This window comes from Dermacentor variabilis, unplaced genomic scaffold (genome assembly GCF_050947875.1).
Source record: "Dermacentor variabilis isolate Ectoservices unplaced genomic scaffold, ASM5094787v1 scaffold_12, whole genome shotgun sequence".
NCBI lineage: Eukaryota > Metazoa > Arthropoda > Arachnida > Ixodida > Ixodidae > Dermacentor > Dermacentor variabilis.
The window spans coordinates 41,567,593-41,581,824 of NW_027460280.1; the positions used below are offsets into that span (position 1 = coordinate 41,567,593).

At 43.1% G+C, this 14,232-nt stretch overlaps 2 protein-coding genes and 1 long non-coding RNA gene across 6 annotated transcripts in view; 2 read left to right on the forward strand and 1 right to left on the reverse strand.

Annotated features, from left to right (window-relative positions):
* Positions 1–7,779: 7,779 nt before the first annotated feature.
* On the forward strand, positions 7,780–12,060 carry LOC142565881 (golgin subfamily A member 7). 3 transcript variants are annotated; one of them, XM_075676450.1, is made up of 5 exons: positions 7,780–8,098; positions 9,072–9,209; positions 9,313–9,465; positions 9,534–9,635; positions 11,923–12,060. In XM_075676450.1, the coding sequence occupies exons 1-5, from the start codon at positions 8,084–8,086 to the stop codon at positions 11,962–11,964; spliced, it is 450 nt and encodes a 149-aa protein (XP_075532565.1). In that variant the 5' UTR covers positions 7,780–8,083; the 3' UTR covers positions 11,965–12,060. The 3 variants fall into 3 exon arrangements, with proteins under 3 accessions (XP_075532565.1, XP_075532566.1, XP_075532567.1); XM_075676451.1 differs by having other exon boundaries at positions 9,075–9,209; XM_075676452.1 differs by having other exon boundaries at positions 9,093–9,209.
* A 137-nt stretch (positions 12,061–12,197) lies between these two features.
* Positions 12,198–12,981, reverse strand: LOC142565883 (uncharacterized). The gene is made up of 2 exons (XR_012824899.1): positions 12,770–12,981; positions 12,198–12,664 (listed from the first exon to the last, which is right to left on the reverse strand). It is a non-coding gene; the product is annotated as an uncharacterized LOC142565883 (long non-coding RNA).
* Positions 12,982–13,193: 212 nt separating this feature from the next.
* The window catches only part of loco (regulator of G protein signaling family member locomotion defects), a 96,821-nt gene continuing 95,782 nt past the window's right edge, over positions 13,194–14,232 (forward strand). For both annotated transcript variants that reach the window (XM_075676449.1, XM_075676448.1), the window contains exon 1: positions 13,194–13,576. The gene's annotated coding sequence lies outside the window, so the exon portion shown is untranslated. The remainder of the gene's footprint in view (positions 13,577–14,232) is intronic.

Consider the following 14,232-nt stretch of genomic DNA (forward strand, 5'->3'; position numbering starts at 1 on the left):
AATCAGCCTTACTATACAAGAACACATTTCTAGGCGGTTTTTTCACCAGTGGCACATTTGTAACACTAACGTCAGCAATAAAAATATTATGGTCGCTCAATCCACGTCGTGCATGAACGCCTGATACAATACCAGACCCATTACACAACAGCAAGTCCAAGACATGGCCAGTACCATCGTCACGCGACGCACTGAGGACATATTGTTCAAATGCATGAGTGTCCATTAGATAAAAAAACGAGGAGTACAGACAACCACTAACAGAATTCCTGGGAACTGCACATGACCAGTCAATTTCAGGTAGGTTAAAGTTAAAGACACGGTCATTTTTCAAACACTCCAAAAAGTCAGAAAGTTTGATGAACTGCTCATGCGACGCGCTTGGTGGACGGTAGTAGGAGCCGAACACCATGCTTTTTCCATTTACCAGCCGAATCTTACAAAAGAACTGCCTCGATATCAAGTAGTGGGTTTGCCACATGAACGCAATGTATTCTACTATTTACAAGAATAAAGACACCTCCACCATGATAATTTCTATCACGCCGAAAACACTGGTAGCTTGCCGGAAAAATTTCAGAATCTAAAACCGAAGAATCCAGCCATGACTCGGTGCCCAACACTACCGTGGCCTGTAGGGTACGTAGCAGACATTGAAATTTGTCAATTTTATTCTTTATGCTCCTGCAATTTATGATTAGAACCCCGAGAGGCAATCCTGTTGTACGCTTATGCGAAGGTCACTGCTGAACTACATCTCCTGTTTAAAATATTTTGAAAATTTTGAAATTTCGAAAAAAGTTGAAGCACGACGTTTACAAATTAATTGCTCTGCATTAAGAACAGATATTGCGGTTCTGTAAACGGCATTTGTTAAAACACTCAAAGCGGACAAATTTGATACGCCAATTGGTATCTTACGCGAATTTGTTACGTTGTGTACAAGGATTCTGCAATAACCGTATTCACATAATATAATTTTTTTAGAGTAATGTATAACAAAAGAATTTTGTCCGCTATATATATACTATTAGATGCAATTCACAGAATTTTGATATCAGTTTTCGTTATTGAGTTACAGTTTTAAACTTCATAGTTTAGCTTTCTGAAAATTTGTGATTGATGTCAATTTTTAATAAAGAAGTGACTGCCTAAATAAAAAATCCGAAACGAAAAATCGCTAGAATTTAAGTTTTGCTTTTAATTGCAAGAAACCTCGCCAAATTTGGTGCAGTGGTTGCCGAGAAAAAGGAATTCTCTTTATACATTTATTTTGATACGAACACCCGAGCTGAAGCTTCCTCTTAAGGAGGAGGCCGATCTGCAAAGTGAGCCCCCCCCCCCCCCCCCCGAACGAAATTTCTGGCTACGCCACTGCTGTTAGCTCAGCGAGTTTGTATTAACCCACAACGAAGCAAGCATGCACATGGTGAATAGCAATTTTCGTACATATTTCTAACACGATTTCATTGCATACTTTACAGCCATGCTGTGTTCCTGCCATCAGCCTGGTGTCACTTTGGGACGACATCGTTCTTCGTTGACGATCAGTACAGAATTAAACAAGCCCACGAAAATCTGCTTTAGTACCTCTGATCTTAACAGGGCATTTTCGTGTCTGCGATCACTGGATCCAATCATGCAGGATGACTAGTAAATTGTGTAGTGTACCCGTGATCTCTTATGTTCTTAATCTGCAACCATGGGCGAATGGCTGCACCCAGCGTGTGGTAACTTCCTTATAGGCCGATGTACCTGTGAACTCTGGGTTAAGTTCTGTCTCTGTGACTGTTCAAGCAAGTTCAGAAAAATGCCCCACTAAATTTCTTAGTACATGTGAACTGCAATGTAGTTGTCTGCGACCGTTGAGCCAGCTTGCAGTGAGCCTTAGTAAAATGTTTAGTCGCCAAGATACCTGTGATATTTTCAGAATTATTTGTATCTGCTGCCATGGAAGAACAGCCACTCTCTGCCTCTGGTAACTTCCATCGAGGCTGTCTGATACTCGTGAATTTTTAGGATGAACTTGTTTTTGTGTGGGGCCACTGAAGCAAGCCCACACAAATCCTCTCTTAGCTTTCGGTAGGGGTGAACTCATACAATGCATTTTTCTGTCTATGACTGCTGAAGCGAGCATGCTGCAAGCCTTTAGGTAATTGTGTAGTCGCCAAGGTACCTGTGACGGCTTCAGAAATATTTGGCTGCCACCACGGGAAGGTCGCATTCAGCTTCTGTTTACTTGCTTAGAGGCCTTCAAACCTGTGAACACTTATGGTAAATTTGTGTTTGTGACCACTCAAGTACAGAAAGTGTCTTGTAACTTCTAGTACCTGTGAAATCAGTTGGGAATTGTGTTGAAGCAAGTGTCTTGTAACTGCTTTTGCGTCTGTGAACTCTCCAGTAATGTTCGTGTTTGCAACTGTTTAAGTGATCCTTTAGTAATTTTTTTAATACCCAGTACGTCTATAAAATATTTAGTACTTTTACTGTGTGCGACCATTGAAGCAGGCCTGCGGAAAGTCTGGATGAGCTTCCTTCATGGCTAAGACACCTGCGAACTTCCCAGCAAATATTGCATTTATGTGTCCGCGACCGTTGATGTGAGCCAGCCCACAGTAGCCCTCCTACTAACATGCTTTCCTGCGCCAACCGATTCCAACCAGCGCCCACGAATTTCCTCATTTCATCGCTCCACCTAGTCTTCTGTCGTCCTCAATTGCGTTTCCCTTCTCTTGGTACCCATTCTGTAACCCTAATGGTCCGATGGTTATCTAACCGGCGCATAACATGACCTGACCAGCTCCATTTTTTTCTCTTGATGTCAATTAGAATATAGTCTATACCCGTTTGCTCTCTGATCCAGACCGCTCTCTGTCTCTTAACGTTATGCCTAGCAATTTTTGTTCCATTGCTCTTTGCCGCGGTCCTTAACTTGTTTTCGAGCTGCTTTGTCAGTCTCCAAGTTTCTGCCCCATATGTCAGCACTGGTAAAATGCACTGATTCTACACCTTCCTTTTCAATGAGCTTCCAGTCAGGAGCTGACAATGTCTGCCGTATGCGACCCAACCCATTTTTATTCTTCTATGAATTTCCTTCTCATGATCTCAGAGTTCCTTGTGATTAATTGACCTAGGAAAACACCCTCCTTCACAGACTCTAGAGGCTGACTGTATGGCGATCTTGATCCTGAACTCTTGTTCCCTTGCCCGACTATTCATCGTTATCTTTGTCTTCTGCATAATAATCTTCAACCCGACTCTTACACTCTCTCTGTTGAAGTCCTCAATCATTTGTTATAACTCGTCTGCAGTGTTGCTGATAGAACAATGTCATCGGCAAACCGAAGGTTGCTGAGGTAGTCGCCGTTGATCCTTACTCCTAAGCCTTCCTAGTTTAATAGCTAGCTTGAATACTTATTCCAATCACGCACTGAATGGCATCGGAGAGATCGTGTCTCCTTGTCTGAATTAACCCTTTCTTTCATATAATGGGTAGCTTCCTACTTTTCTTGTGGAGAATTAAGGTAGCGGTGGAATCTCTGCAGATATTTTCCAAAATATTTACGTGAGTGGTCTGTACTTTTTGGTTACGTAATGCCTATATGACTGCTGGTATCTCTATTGGCCTCGAGCTCCACCACTGGAAAAGCTGGCGCCACCGTCGGCGTGACGTGCTATGAGGAATCACGTGGACATAGCGGCCGCGTCGGCTGCTTCGGGAGCGCCGAAGCGAGCTGGAAATGAGAGTTTAATTTCCCTCGTAAGCTGCGGTCCTCATTTAGGGGCGAGATTTTCCCGCTTCGAGTGTCTCCTTTACAACGATTGAAAGCACTGCAATAGGTAGTGGCTGCCTTTGAAGGCGCGCAACATGGTAGGCTACTGCTCGGTGCTGCAGTGTCGGAGGTACGCAACGGAGTCCGGTGTAAGTCTTATTCATGCGTAGCCGCAGGACAAGAAGCTACGTAAGCTTGGCTCGCGAAACATAAAACCGGCAACTAGTCATCGGCTACAACTCGGGTATGCAGCAAGCACAGACTCGAGGAAGATTTCTACTACGGCGCCGAGTCTGCAATGTTCGAAAAACGTGCACTGAGACGCTCGCCCGAGTCCGCTGCCCGAATAATGTCATGACGGTTTGGTCTATGAACTTGTCGATGCTATAGATACTGGCAAGTTCACTGGAGTGTAACGGGAGCGGTAAGAAGCACATAAAAAAAAGCATGGCATACGGTCATGTTTGTGTTAGGAAATAATGCACTGGATTACAAAAAAAGAAGCAGCGGGAAATCGCACGCTGAGAACACCGATAAACATATAGTGCGACGCAACTCGAGATATAATATTGAAATGTCCAAGAATTAAAACAAAAAAGATTGAAACGTCGCGACGGCACATCACAGGCCCCGTAGGCGTCGAAGTCTCTACAATGAAATTATTTTTGAACAGCTCTGATAGCGCCCACGCAACAATGGTTGCTTGTATACTGTCAAATGCTCATATTCTGCGGCCTAAAGCTCATGGCACGGTGCGAAAACGCGCACACGGCGAAAGCGAAACAGTGCGCAGACATGCGTGCAGACGCGCAGTCGGTCGCTGCGAATCTGTGCGATCGCTGCATTGAGGCTTCATTCCATTACGCTCCATTTAGTTATACAAACACTATAAGAACATATTTCGCATAGTTTGCTCTCAGCGTTTACCTACCTTTCACGCACGAAGCCGGTTGGGGGGACTCCATATCGCGGCGACCGCGCACAGTGGCGTTAATTCTCTGTACGTATTCGGTAAAGAGATGGCGTCTGTAAACGATTCTGTGCTTTCAGTTTGGCCAAGATTATTATTTAGACAGTAAAAACCTTCTCTCGTTTCGAAAGTACTTACAGAAATGTCCGGGAGAGCTCCCGCGTGGTGTTTTCAATGAGCGCTGACAGCAAAACATATGATGAGCGCGCCGCGTGATCCCTCATACTACGCCAGCGAGACGCTTCCGATAGATGGCGACTCCGTAACTCCTCGCCGCCAATACTGAATCAAATGCCTTTTGCTAGTCTATGAAAGCCATATATAGATGCTGATTGTACGTACTCTGCGGATTTATCGATTACCTGATTTATGACATATGGTTGTGAACCATTGTAGAGTATCCCTTACTGGAAGCTGCCTGTTCCCTTGGTTGGCTAAAGTCCAGTGTTGCCCTTATTCTATTGGAGATTGTCTTGGTGAATATTTTATATAATACTGGGAGGAATTAAGCTAATGGGCCTATTTTTTCAATTCTTTAACGTCTCCATTTTTGTGTATTAGTATAATGTTTGCATTCTTCCAGTTTTCTGAGACCCTTGCAGTCGATAGACACTTCGTATAAAGAGCCGCCAGTTTTCCAAGCATTATATCTCTCATCCACCTTTGAATAAATCGACTGTTATTCCACCTTCGATCTCCTGCCGCTCTTCCCCATTTCATCTCTTGCAAGGCCCTTCTGACCTCATCGCTAGTTATAGGAGTAGTTTCTGTATCCTGTTCATTGCTGTTTCGAATGGAGTTATTCTGAGTCCTCTACGTACTGTACAGGTCAGTATAGAATTCTTCGAGATTGCTGTTGATCATATTACCCTGCTTATCACTTAACGGGGAATTAAGTATTGTGTGTTTATTTTAAATACCTAGATAAACAAAGGATGAGGAAGGTAAGGAAAACTTGCAACTGACCGCAGTAAATAACTGCATGTAGCGCAATCTGCCGACACCTGAACCGCGGCCAGCAGTGGAGGAGGGAGTGGAGTAAGACATATGGAGTAAAAGGACAGTGAAAGAGGAAAGAGTAGCAGAGCGACTAGGTAAAACATATTCAGAGTTTGCTTGTGGAGTGACTCCCTCGAGAGAGTTTGTCACCCGGCCGGCCCCGCACCGGCACTTTTGTAACAGCAATTCGCTGTTACAAGTGCGAGCTTGTCTGCGTTTGTATTTATGATAGCCGTACAAACGTATTAGAGTAAAGTTAACAGGTGATCAGCCATGGAAGCACCAAATCACTAGCATGGACCGAGTTCTCTTTCAACTCGCGTAGGCTGGCCCACGGCAGGCTGCCCAGGCCGCCTGAGAACGTCGTCTGTAACTGCGCGTACAATTCGTCGATGGAGGTGGCGACACCTGTTACCAACTCTCGAACGCTTTAATTAAGAGGAAGCTTTAGCTCGGGCCCAACTCCGACGCGGCCTATTCTAATACATGTAAAAACGCAAAAACGTTTTTCTGAGATAGCCCCTGGACCGATTTTAATGAAATTTGTTGCATTTGAGAGGGAACGTGAAATTCTAGTGACTGTTGGTCGCGGAATTTCTATTTAGGTCCTGAATTTTGTTAAAAGGATTTTCAAAAATTCGAAAGTTTGAAAAAAATAGAAGCACGAAGTTTACAAATTCATAACTCTGCATCAAAAGCAGATATCGCGGTTCTGTAAACGAGATCCATCAGATCATTGAAAGCGGACAAATTCGATACGTCATTTTATATTTTACGTGAATTTTTTACGTTGTTTGCAAGGGTTCTGCAAAACCTATATTTCCATTTTACTATATTTTTTGTCATTCATGTGTAACCTATAAATTTTGTCCGCTTTAGAAGTACCATTAGATGCAGTTCACTGAATTGTATTATCAATTTTCGTTGCTGAGTTGCAGAGTTGTAAACTTGATAGTTTCGCTTTCTAAAAATTTTCGATTTCTGCCAATTTGTAATAAAAAATTGACGACCTAAATCAAAAATCCGAAAGCAACAGTCACTAGAGTTTAAGTTTTTCTTTTAAATGCAATAAAACTCGTCAAATTTGGTACAGTGGTTGCCGAGAAAAACGAATTTTGCTTTTACATGTATTTAGATAGGAGCACCCGAGCTAAAGCTTCCTCTTAAGATGTAAGCACTCCTGCTCAAAACACACACACACACACACACACACACACACACACACACACACACACACACACACACACACACACACACACACACACACACACACACACACACACACACACACACACACACACACACACACACACACAATATGTGCATGTGTACATATTCATAGTAGGCACAACATTGTTTTGTAGAATCACTGTACAACCTGCACATAAATTTTTGAAGTGCTGTAGTGATATTAAGAAGCGAGTGAGCTACATATCTGCAGGGGTGGCTGGTGTAGCGGATGTGCTAGTTTGCCTTACCAGCAGACGGTGGAATTCAAAAGTTACATCAAGAGCTAGAGGACCTCACATTTCACGGGTCACGAACGAACAAGCAAAATATATACACGAAAGATGGCCGCACATTTAAGCTGAAATTTGGCATGATAACAATTAAAGCAACCCCACCTACGTAAATAAAATATGACACCACGGTGCATACGAAACTCTTGTAAAGCTGACTTGGGGGAATTACAGCTGTATGACAAATTTGCAACACTCTCTTGTTCTAGTAATTAGAACAAAATAAATGTACCGTCGCTGTGACGTCGCATACTTACAGAATAAAACACATAATTATTCTTCAATCATAAAGCAAACTGGGACTGTTGGTGAACGATGAAGCGAAAGTCATCCGATAGCGTTTGCTGGAACGCTAGCTAGAATTACGTAGTGAGCAGAGCACACTAGAAACGTGTTTTAGTACGCTCAAGTCATGCTCAAGTCGTTAGGATCGGTAGACACATCAAGACGCACCCTACCCGAAGACTGCCAAAACTTGCAGACGAACGTGCAGCAGACGTCGTGCGCTCCGTCCGCTGCGCATGCGCACTTTTCCACGGCAGTCGTGTTTGGCAGCACGGTGCGCGTTGTGCGAAGCTGTGTAGTGTAGTTTATATTGTCGCTGTTATAACATTTATTGTGTATAATAAGCACTTGTTTCGTTACCATAATAGCCAGTTAGTTAAACTTAACCTCGTGACCTTGTCACATGGGACAACTCTGCCAAAATACGCGGGCACGTTTTAAGTTGAGTCCGTCTCATGACTAGCATCGATCAGGAGGACATTTCAGTTTGTAATTTTGCCGATACTTAATCTTATGGTGTAAGCAAGCGTGCCGGAATGGCATCAGGCCAGGTAAGCGCTTCATTGGATCCTGCTTCTACTCGCTTAAATGTAATCCAGTATTTGAATGCCAATGTTAGGCTTACGATTTAGCGTTTATCTAGCCGTCACCTATCTTGCAGTTCAGCTGTTTTGACAGTGTCTGCGACGCCCATTCATGGTGTACACTGCAATATTGAACGTATGACCGTGTTTTTAATGGCGCGGTCTTCGCTGCCGAAAGTCTGCTTTGTAAACTCGTAAATTCGGTGGAAGCTTCGTGCTTAAATATGTTGTAAACGCTCTTGGCCAAGTCATGCTTTTGAGTGTTTTCCGGCTAAAGAAATGAATGGGGATCTAACGTCAGAAGCACGTATATCGCCTGTCCACCGAAGTGATTGGGCAAACCGGACTTTGCTCAGAACAATAGTGGTAGCAGTAACAGGAGATTGTACTTATCGAGATTTTCCAAGATTCGGTCAAATGTACTGTGGCACTATAGCCAGTCTAGTTGCCGTAATCTTGTGAGGCTGAGTTTTAGCTCTCTACATAAAGTACGGAGCGCAACAGTAACACTGTACCGTATTAACCATTTAATTGGTACAAGACCCGTAAGGTTCATTTCAGTCACCTGGGAAAAGAGGAAGTATACTGTTGCGGCTGCACGATGTTCATTAAAACGTTCTATTTTTTGTCTTTAAATTACAAGTGTGTTTGCCTTTGTGCACTACATGCAAACTGAAAGGCCAAACTAGCGCACTATCGATGGTATGCTCTTTGGGATTTCAGTGCACTGGCTGTAGTGTGACATTTTCACATGACTAGTGGGCACTAACTTGCACCGCATGACAACGGGACTAAATGAGACACACATAGTACATTGCACTGCAAGTTGTTCACCACGAACCAGCTAGCTCGACAGTATATTCTTGTGACTAATGCATGTGGCTGCTTTTCTATGTTTTGTGCTAATGTAATTTTTATGCATACCTCTCTCTCGCTGTAGCAGGTCTCTTCACTTTTGCAGAACCAGGCAGGCCATGAGGGAAACCGCATTCCAAACAAGGTGTTCATTCAGAGGGACTACTCCGAGGGAACATCAGTGAAGTTCCAGACTAAGTTTCCACAAGAGTTGGATGGCTTGGTATCTATCTGTCCAATAGTGATCACACTAATGTAAAATTTATTATGTTAGCTGCATATTGCTGGGACATTTGTGTTTGGACATCTGCTTCCTTGTTTTTCAGATAGAAAGGCACATGTTTGATCAGATGGTCACCACAATCAACTCTATATACTCTGAAGCTGAAAGAATGAGTAGCAAGACATTTTGTGAAGGCTTCATGGCGTGCCTCACTGCATATTTATTATACATCTGTACTGAAACCCATTATGAGAAGGTATGGCAGTTCTGATTTGCATTTGTGACATCATACTTACTTTCGGTGCTGTGGCCACTTTGTTGCAGTTCTTGAAGCAGGCCACTGCATACATTCATGAGCAGAACGAGACTGTTTATGGTCCACGTGGCCTCCACATCACAGACCCCATAGAAAGAGGTCTGCGAGTTGTATCCTTTTCTGCATATTACTGAGATTGCTTTATTGGAATACTATGAGCTTATTCACTTATGGCGAATGATTTCTGGTGACGATTGGCCCATAAGTTTAATCTGAGCAGCTGTAGGCGGGGCTGGGAACCACAGAATATACTTCTTTCCTAGATACAGATTGGGTATCCTGCGTCTGTGTTGAATTGCATAAAAAATGTGTATTTCAGCATCAATATTTAAGATACCATTTTTATTGTCTGTTCTATTTAAGATGCCCAGTGCTTAATGGCTAAACCGAATGTGTACATGTAATTTTTCTGGCTGCTTTGATTGTGATTGCTCAAACGAAGTGACTGCCAGTTTCTTTTTGGGTTTTATTATGTGTGTTGATTATTATTTTAAATTATGGCAGACATTATCTGCAGACTTTGGGTCTACTTTTTAAATAGACATGCGTGTGGTGAGCGTTTCTTTTCTATGACCTGTGTGTTTTTAGCGCTCTTAAGTTTTTATTATAATGCATTACCAACTAGCCCACCTATCCATCCTTTTCCATCAAAGCATTTAGTTTGCACAATTATGTCACCTGTAGCGAACTGCCCCTGCACTAGTCTACTTTGATTTGTGATTTGGTTATTCAACATTTGGGAATGTTGCCTTATGCCCTTTAGGTAATTCCATTATTTAATAATGTGTTTGTGCAATGTTGTGATGTGCCAGCTGCAGACTTGCACTAACCATGGAGTTTCCTGCCAAAGTTATAGAGGGTGGCAATAATTAAGTGACCTGGGGAATGATGGATAGTATATGCATTTTCATGCGGTTCGGCTTGGCTTCATTGAGAAAGCAACTGCGGCTTCTTTTATTGTTCAACTGTACTGCATACTTGTCACACAACATTAGTTAGAGCACTCAAATGTTTTAGGTAGAAAACTACTTGATTCTGTTGTGCAATTATGACTGCATGAACGTCTGGCTGTGCATGTTGCTAGATCTTGGTGGCTTTTGGGCATTCACTCACCATGGGTCATTTTCATTTGTGATATTCAGTATAGTAGTAGAAGTTGGAATAATTTGAGCTGTATTTGTAATCCTCGTACTCTTCATAGGGGAAATTGTTTTAATTAAAATGTAGGAATAGGGTGAAGGGAAATGAAAGTGGATGAAACGATAACTTGCTGCAAGTGTGAGTTGCCATTTTGTCCAATTTAATTACCCTTTAATAGAAATTTACAAATATTAAGGTAAACATAATTAATTTCCCCTAGGCTTTCTCTGGCTTAATTGTCTGTTTCTTATGGTTGTGATTAAGACCTTGAGATCGCCTTATTATTCTTGTTCTGAATTGAAAGGAGGATTCCTGTGCCGCCTTCGAAGTTCCTGCACGAGCTTACCGTGGCGACATGGGTTTCAACAGCACCTGCTTATGCCTAGTTGAACTTTTTTAGAGCCTGAACAGGCCAAATACAAAAAAATATTACATTGAGATCTGCGATGTCACACTGACATAACAGTGCTGGGGCATTGGCAATCTGTTAGTGCAAAATTAATGAAAGTAGATGTCTGATAGAATACTTTATCCCTCTAAACTTATGCAGCATCTCTTTAAAACATGCTCCAAAAGTATGGTGCACAAGCATTCTTGCATTCCATCACCATAGGCTTGTGGTCAAGAATTGGAGCTGGCACCTTATGCTTAGTTCAGCACTAGACTGCTATAGTCATAGGTTGGATGGTGATCAAAGAAGAAAATTGAGGGTAGAGAAATTCAAAGATGCTGATGTGGGATAAGTGCAGCGGGGGTGAGTGGACATGTTTCTGCTAATGATATATAAGCTTTAAGCTAGTGTGTATCTGTGAAAAAAAAAAAAAAAGGCTAGGATGATTTTGGCAAGGCTTTGTAGTAGATGCAGAAGGCTGTTTGCTAGGAAAGATGCACAATAGAACTGCAGGGTTGCCCAGTGGCATGCAGAAATGACCAGGTGCATTTATTTAGGTGGTCCTGTCCTGGTATGTTGCAAGAATGCTCAGGTGCATGGCTTTGAATGTTTGCACTGTGGTCTCGTAACTGTCCCTTTAATCGCATTATGTACATGGACTGCGAGAGTCTGCCTTGGTAGTTCATCTGTGCATGTTGAAAGCCGAGGTTGTCATTGCTGGTCTCCCACAGAAACCATGTGAGGTGTTTAGTTTTGCATCTGTGTTTTGGTTTACTGAAAAGAAAAGAAAAAAAAAAAACCTTTTGTATTGGTGCGTTTGATATTTTTAACTGGCAAGATACTCTCACCTTGACATCTGGTTCCAGATTGAGATCACTATCTTAAGCGAACAAGGTGCGCGATCATGATCGCAAGCATAACCTGGCCATCCTTGAAGCCTGGTCTGGCCCGTGCAGCACTGGTCTACCCCAAATTCTCACTGTGGCCTCACAGCCAAGCACCCAGCCCCCTCTTGTGCACCCAGTCCGCCATGTGCCCAACGATGGATGCGGCACAGGGACGAGGTCTTGGTGTGTTCAAGACAGCTTTGTTTTCCTTCTAAGCTTGCTGGATGCAGATGAAATGAGGGAGTAACAATAGCTGGTGTTTCCATCACGTGTATAAAGTATGCTTTCTCAAGTCTGTTTTTATTAAAGCTTGCTACAAAAAAAATGGCTGCATCGGTCTTATTTGACGCGTGCACAGTGCAGCGCGGCCACGCCCCATGCTAAGCGGCGTTGCGTTATATAAGGTCACTTTATTTGCATAATGTTCACGCGAAGTGCAGTATGCCATGTCTCTGGAGGGGTACTTCCGGTGCCGAAATGCTCCTTGAAACAGGGCTTTCTACACGATGTGGGCATTAGGAGTCATTAAAATCATCAGGCGCAGCAGACTCCACCTGGGGCACTGTTGGCGCTTCGCACGTCTCATTCAATCGTTGGAGAAACGATTGCAGCAACCGCTTGTTCAACTGGTCCGTCAGCGTGGGTACGTTGTTGACCGGTTCAGGTTCACCGTTCAAAGTCTCATCCCTTCGTCCTTCCGACATAGCGGCGCTCACAGAACCTATTTAAAAAGAAAAGGTAGTGAATTGAAAGTCGCTCATGTAACAGCGGGCAAGTAAGTACATTAATTGCGAAACTGCGACAGTAGGGCAGAAACAATACGTACAAAGAGTCGAGCCGGCGTTAGCAAGGCAATGAGTGGCGCTGAACCGTGCCGTATGAAATCGAGTCGCGAAGACGTCGCACTCCACAACCGCCAACAGCCCGGCCAAAATCAGAGAAGACCTACAAAAATGACAACCCTTGAACACACGCAATCAACTGAAACTAACCATACACTACAAACATGCTACAAGCTGAAACCACTCACACGCTTGCGTGTGGGGGCGCTAGAAGTCAGTTGGTGTTCGTGGTGTTTCAGTCTGGCGTGTTACATTATTGGATATCAGTGCGCTAAGGTTTGCAGCTCACTTTATTGTTTAGTGCATCACAATTAAACAGAAATTTCTAAATGTTTTGTTTTTGATATACCGCTTAACAGGTTTGTATCCTAAACTTTGAGCCTATCAGCGTGCAGTATAGACGTCACGTGACCCGAAACGGTCACCATTTTGTAAAGTGTGCAAAGTTCACTGGTAGTTGAGTGATCCTTGATAGGTCAATGAAAAAGAAGAGAACTCCGTGCCGACGAAACGATAGCATGAATTGACAAGTAGTGAAACAGCATATTTGATTCTAGTCATGCGTGAATTCAAGAGTTCAGACCACTACAGTGCCACCAACGCAGTCGATCAACTTTTGTGACCCGATCCCTGCTGGAATGCTGCCCCGACCTTACCCCTCCTTGTGTCCTAAAGTTGATGTTGAGGGCCGATTTGTTCCGGTATCTCCCGAGATGGCATCGGTCGTTCGAAGCATTAAATCTCCCAGTGCATTTACCAACGGGGAATGTTATTCGCCATAATCTGACCAGGTAGGAAGAATAATAGTGTACACTGTCGTTGACAACTTTTGTTTTCACCGATGTCTACTATGCCTTTCCGTTGTCCGTGTGTGCGTGTCTGTGCGTGTCGCGAAGGAAGTGATTGCTTACCCCAATGTGTGTGTGTGTCATCCTGTATCACGCGCCAGAATGGCCTTGAAGTATCATTTTGGGCGTGTTGAATGCTTCTGGTAACTTTGAAAGCGATGAAATGGATGAATACAGCACGCCTTCGGATTCTATGCGGTACAATGTTTCTAAGTTTTACGAATTGAGGCCATACGAACTATTTAAGCGAGCTGGGTGCAGGTGCATATAAACAGAAGGTCAGGCACTGTTAGCGGTCACTTATTTACTAGCCATTTCAGTCAGTCCGGAATTCAGTGTTGCAGATGTCTCGTGTTTAGTTTCAGCCTTGAACCACTGAGGTAAGCGTTTTATGACCAGAAAGGGCGAAACTTTCTTTTCCCACTCTGAGCACGTTTTCTTTTATGTTGCTGCTTAATTACTGCTTAATTATAATTTGGACAAAAGATGTTCAGTATTACTGAAAGAAAGAAGCCATATCTGTGAATAACTTTTTCTTCAATGAGATGTTCTCTTGCTTCGCAAGCCAAGTTTTTTTCCTATGCAAGGGTACGTTTAAT

Excerpts from the sequence above, each read along its gene's own strand:
- LOC142565881 (XM_075676450.1), top strand. Across the intron at positions 9,466-9,533 it reads CTGAAACCCATTATGAGAAG|TTCTTGAAGCAGGCCACTGC; the intron begins GTATGGCAGTTC and ends ACTTTGTTGCAG. Across the intron at positions 9,636-11,922 it reads TAGAAAGAGGTCTGCGAGTT|ATTGAGATCACTATCTTAAG; the intron begins GTATCCTTTTCT and ends ATCTGGTTCCAG.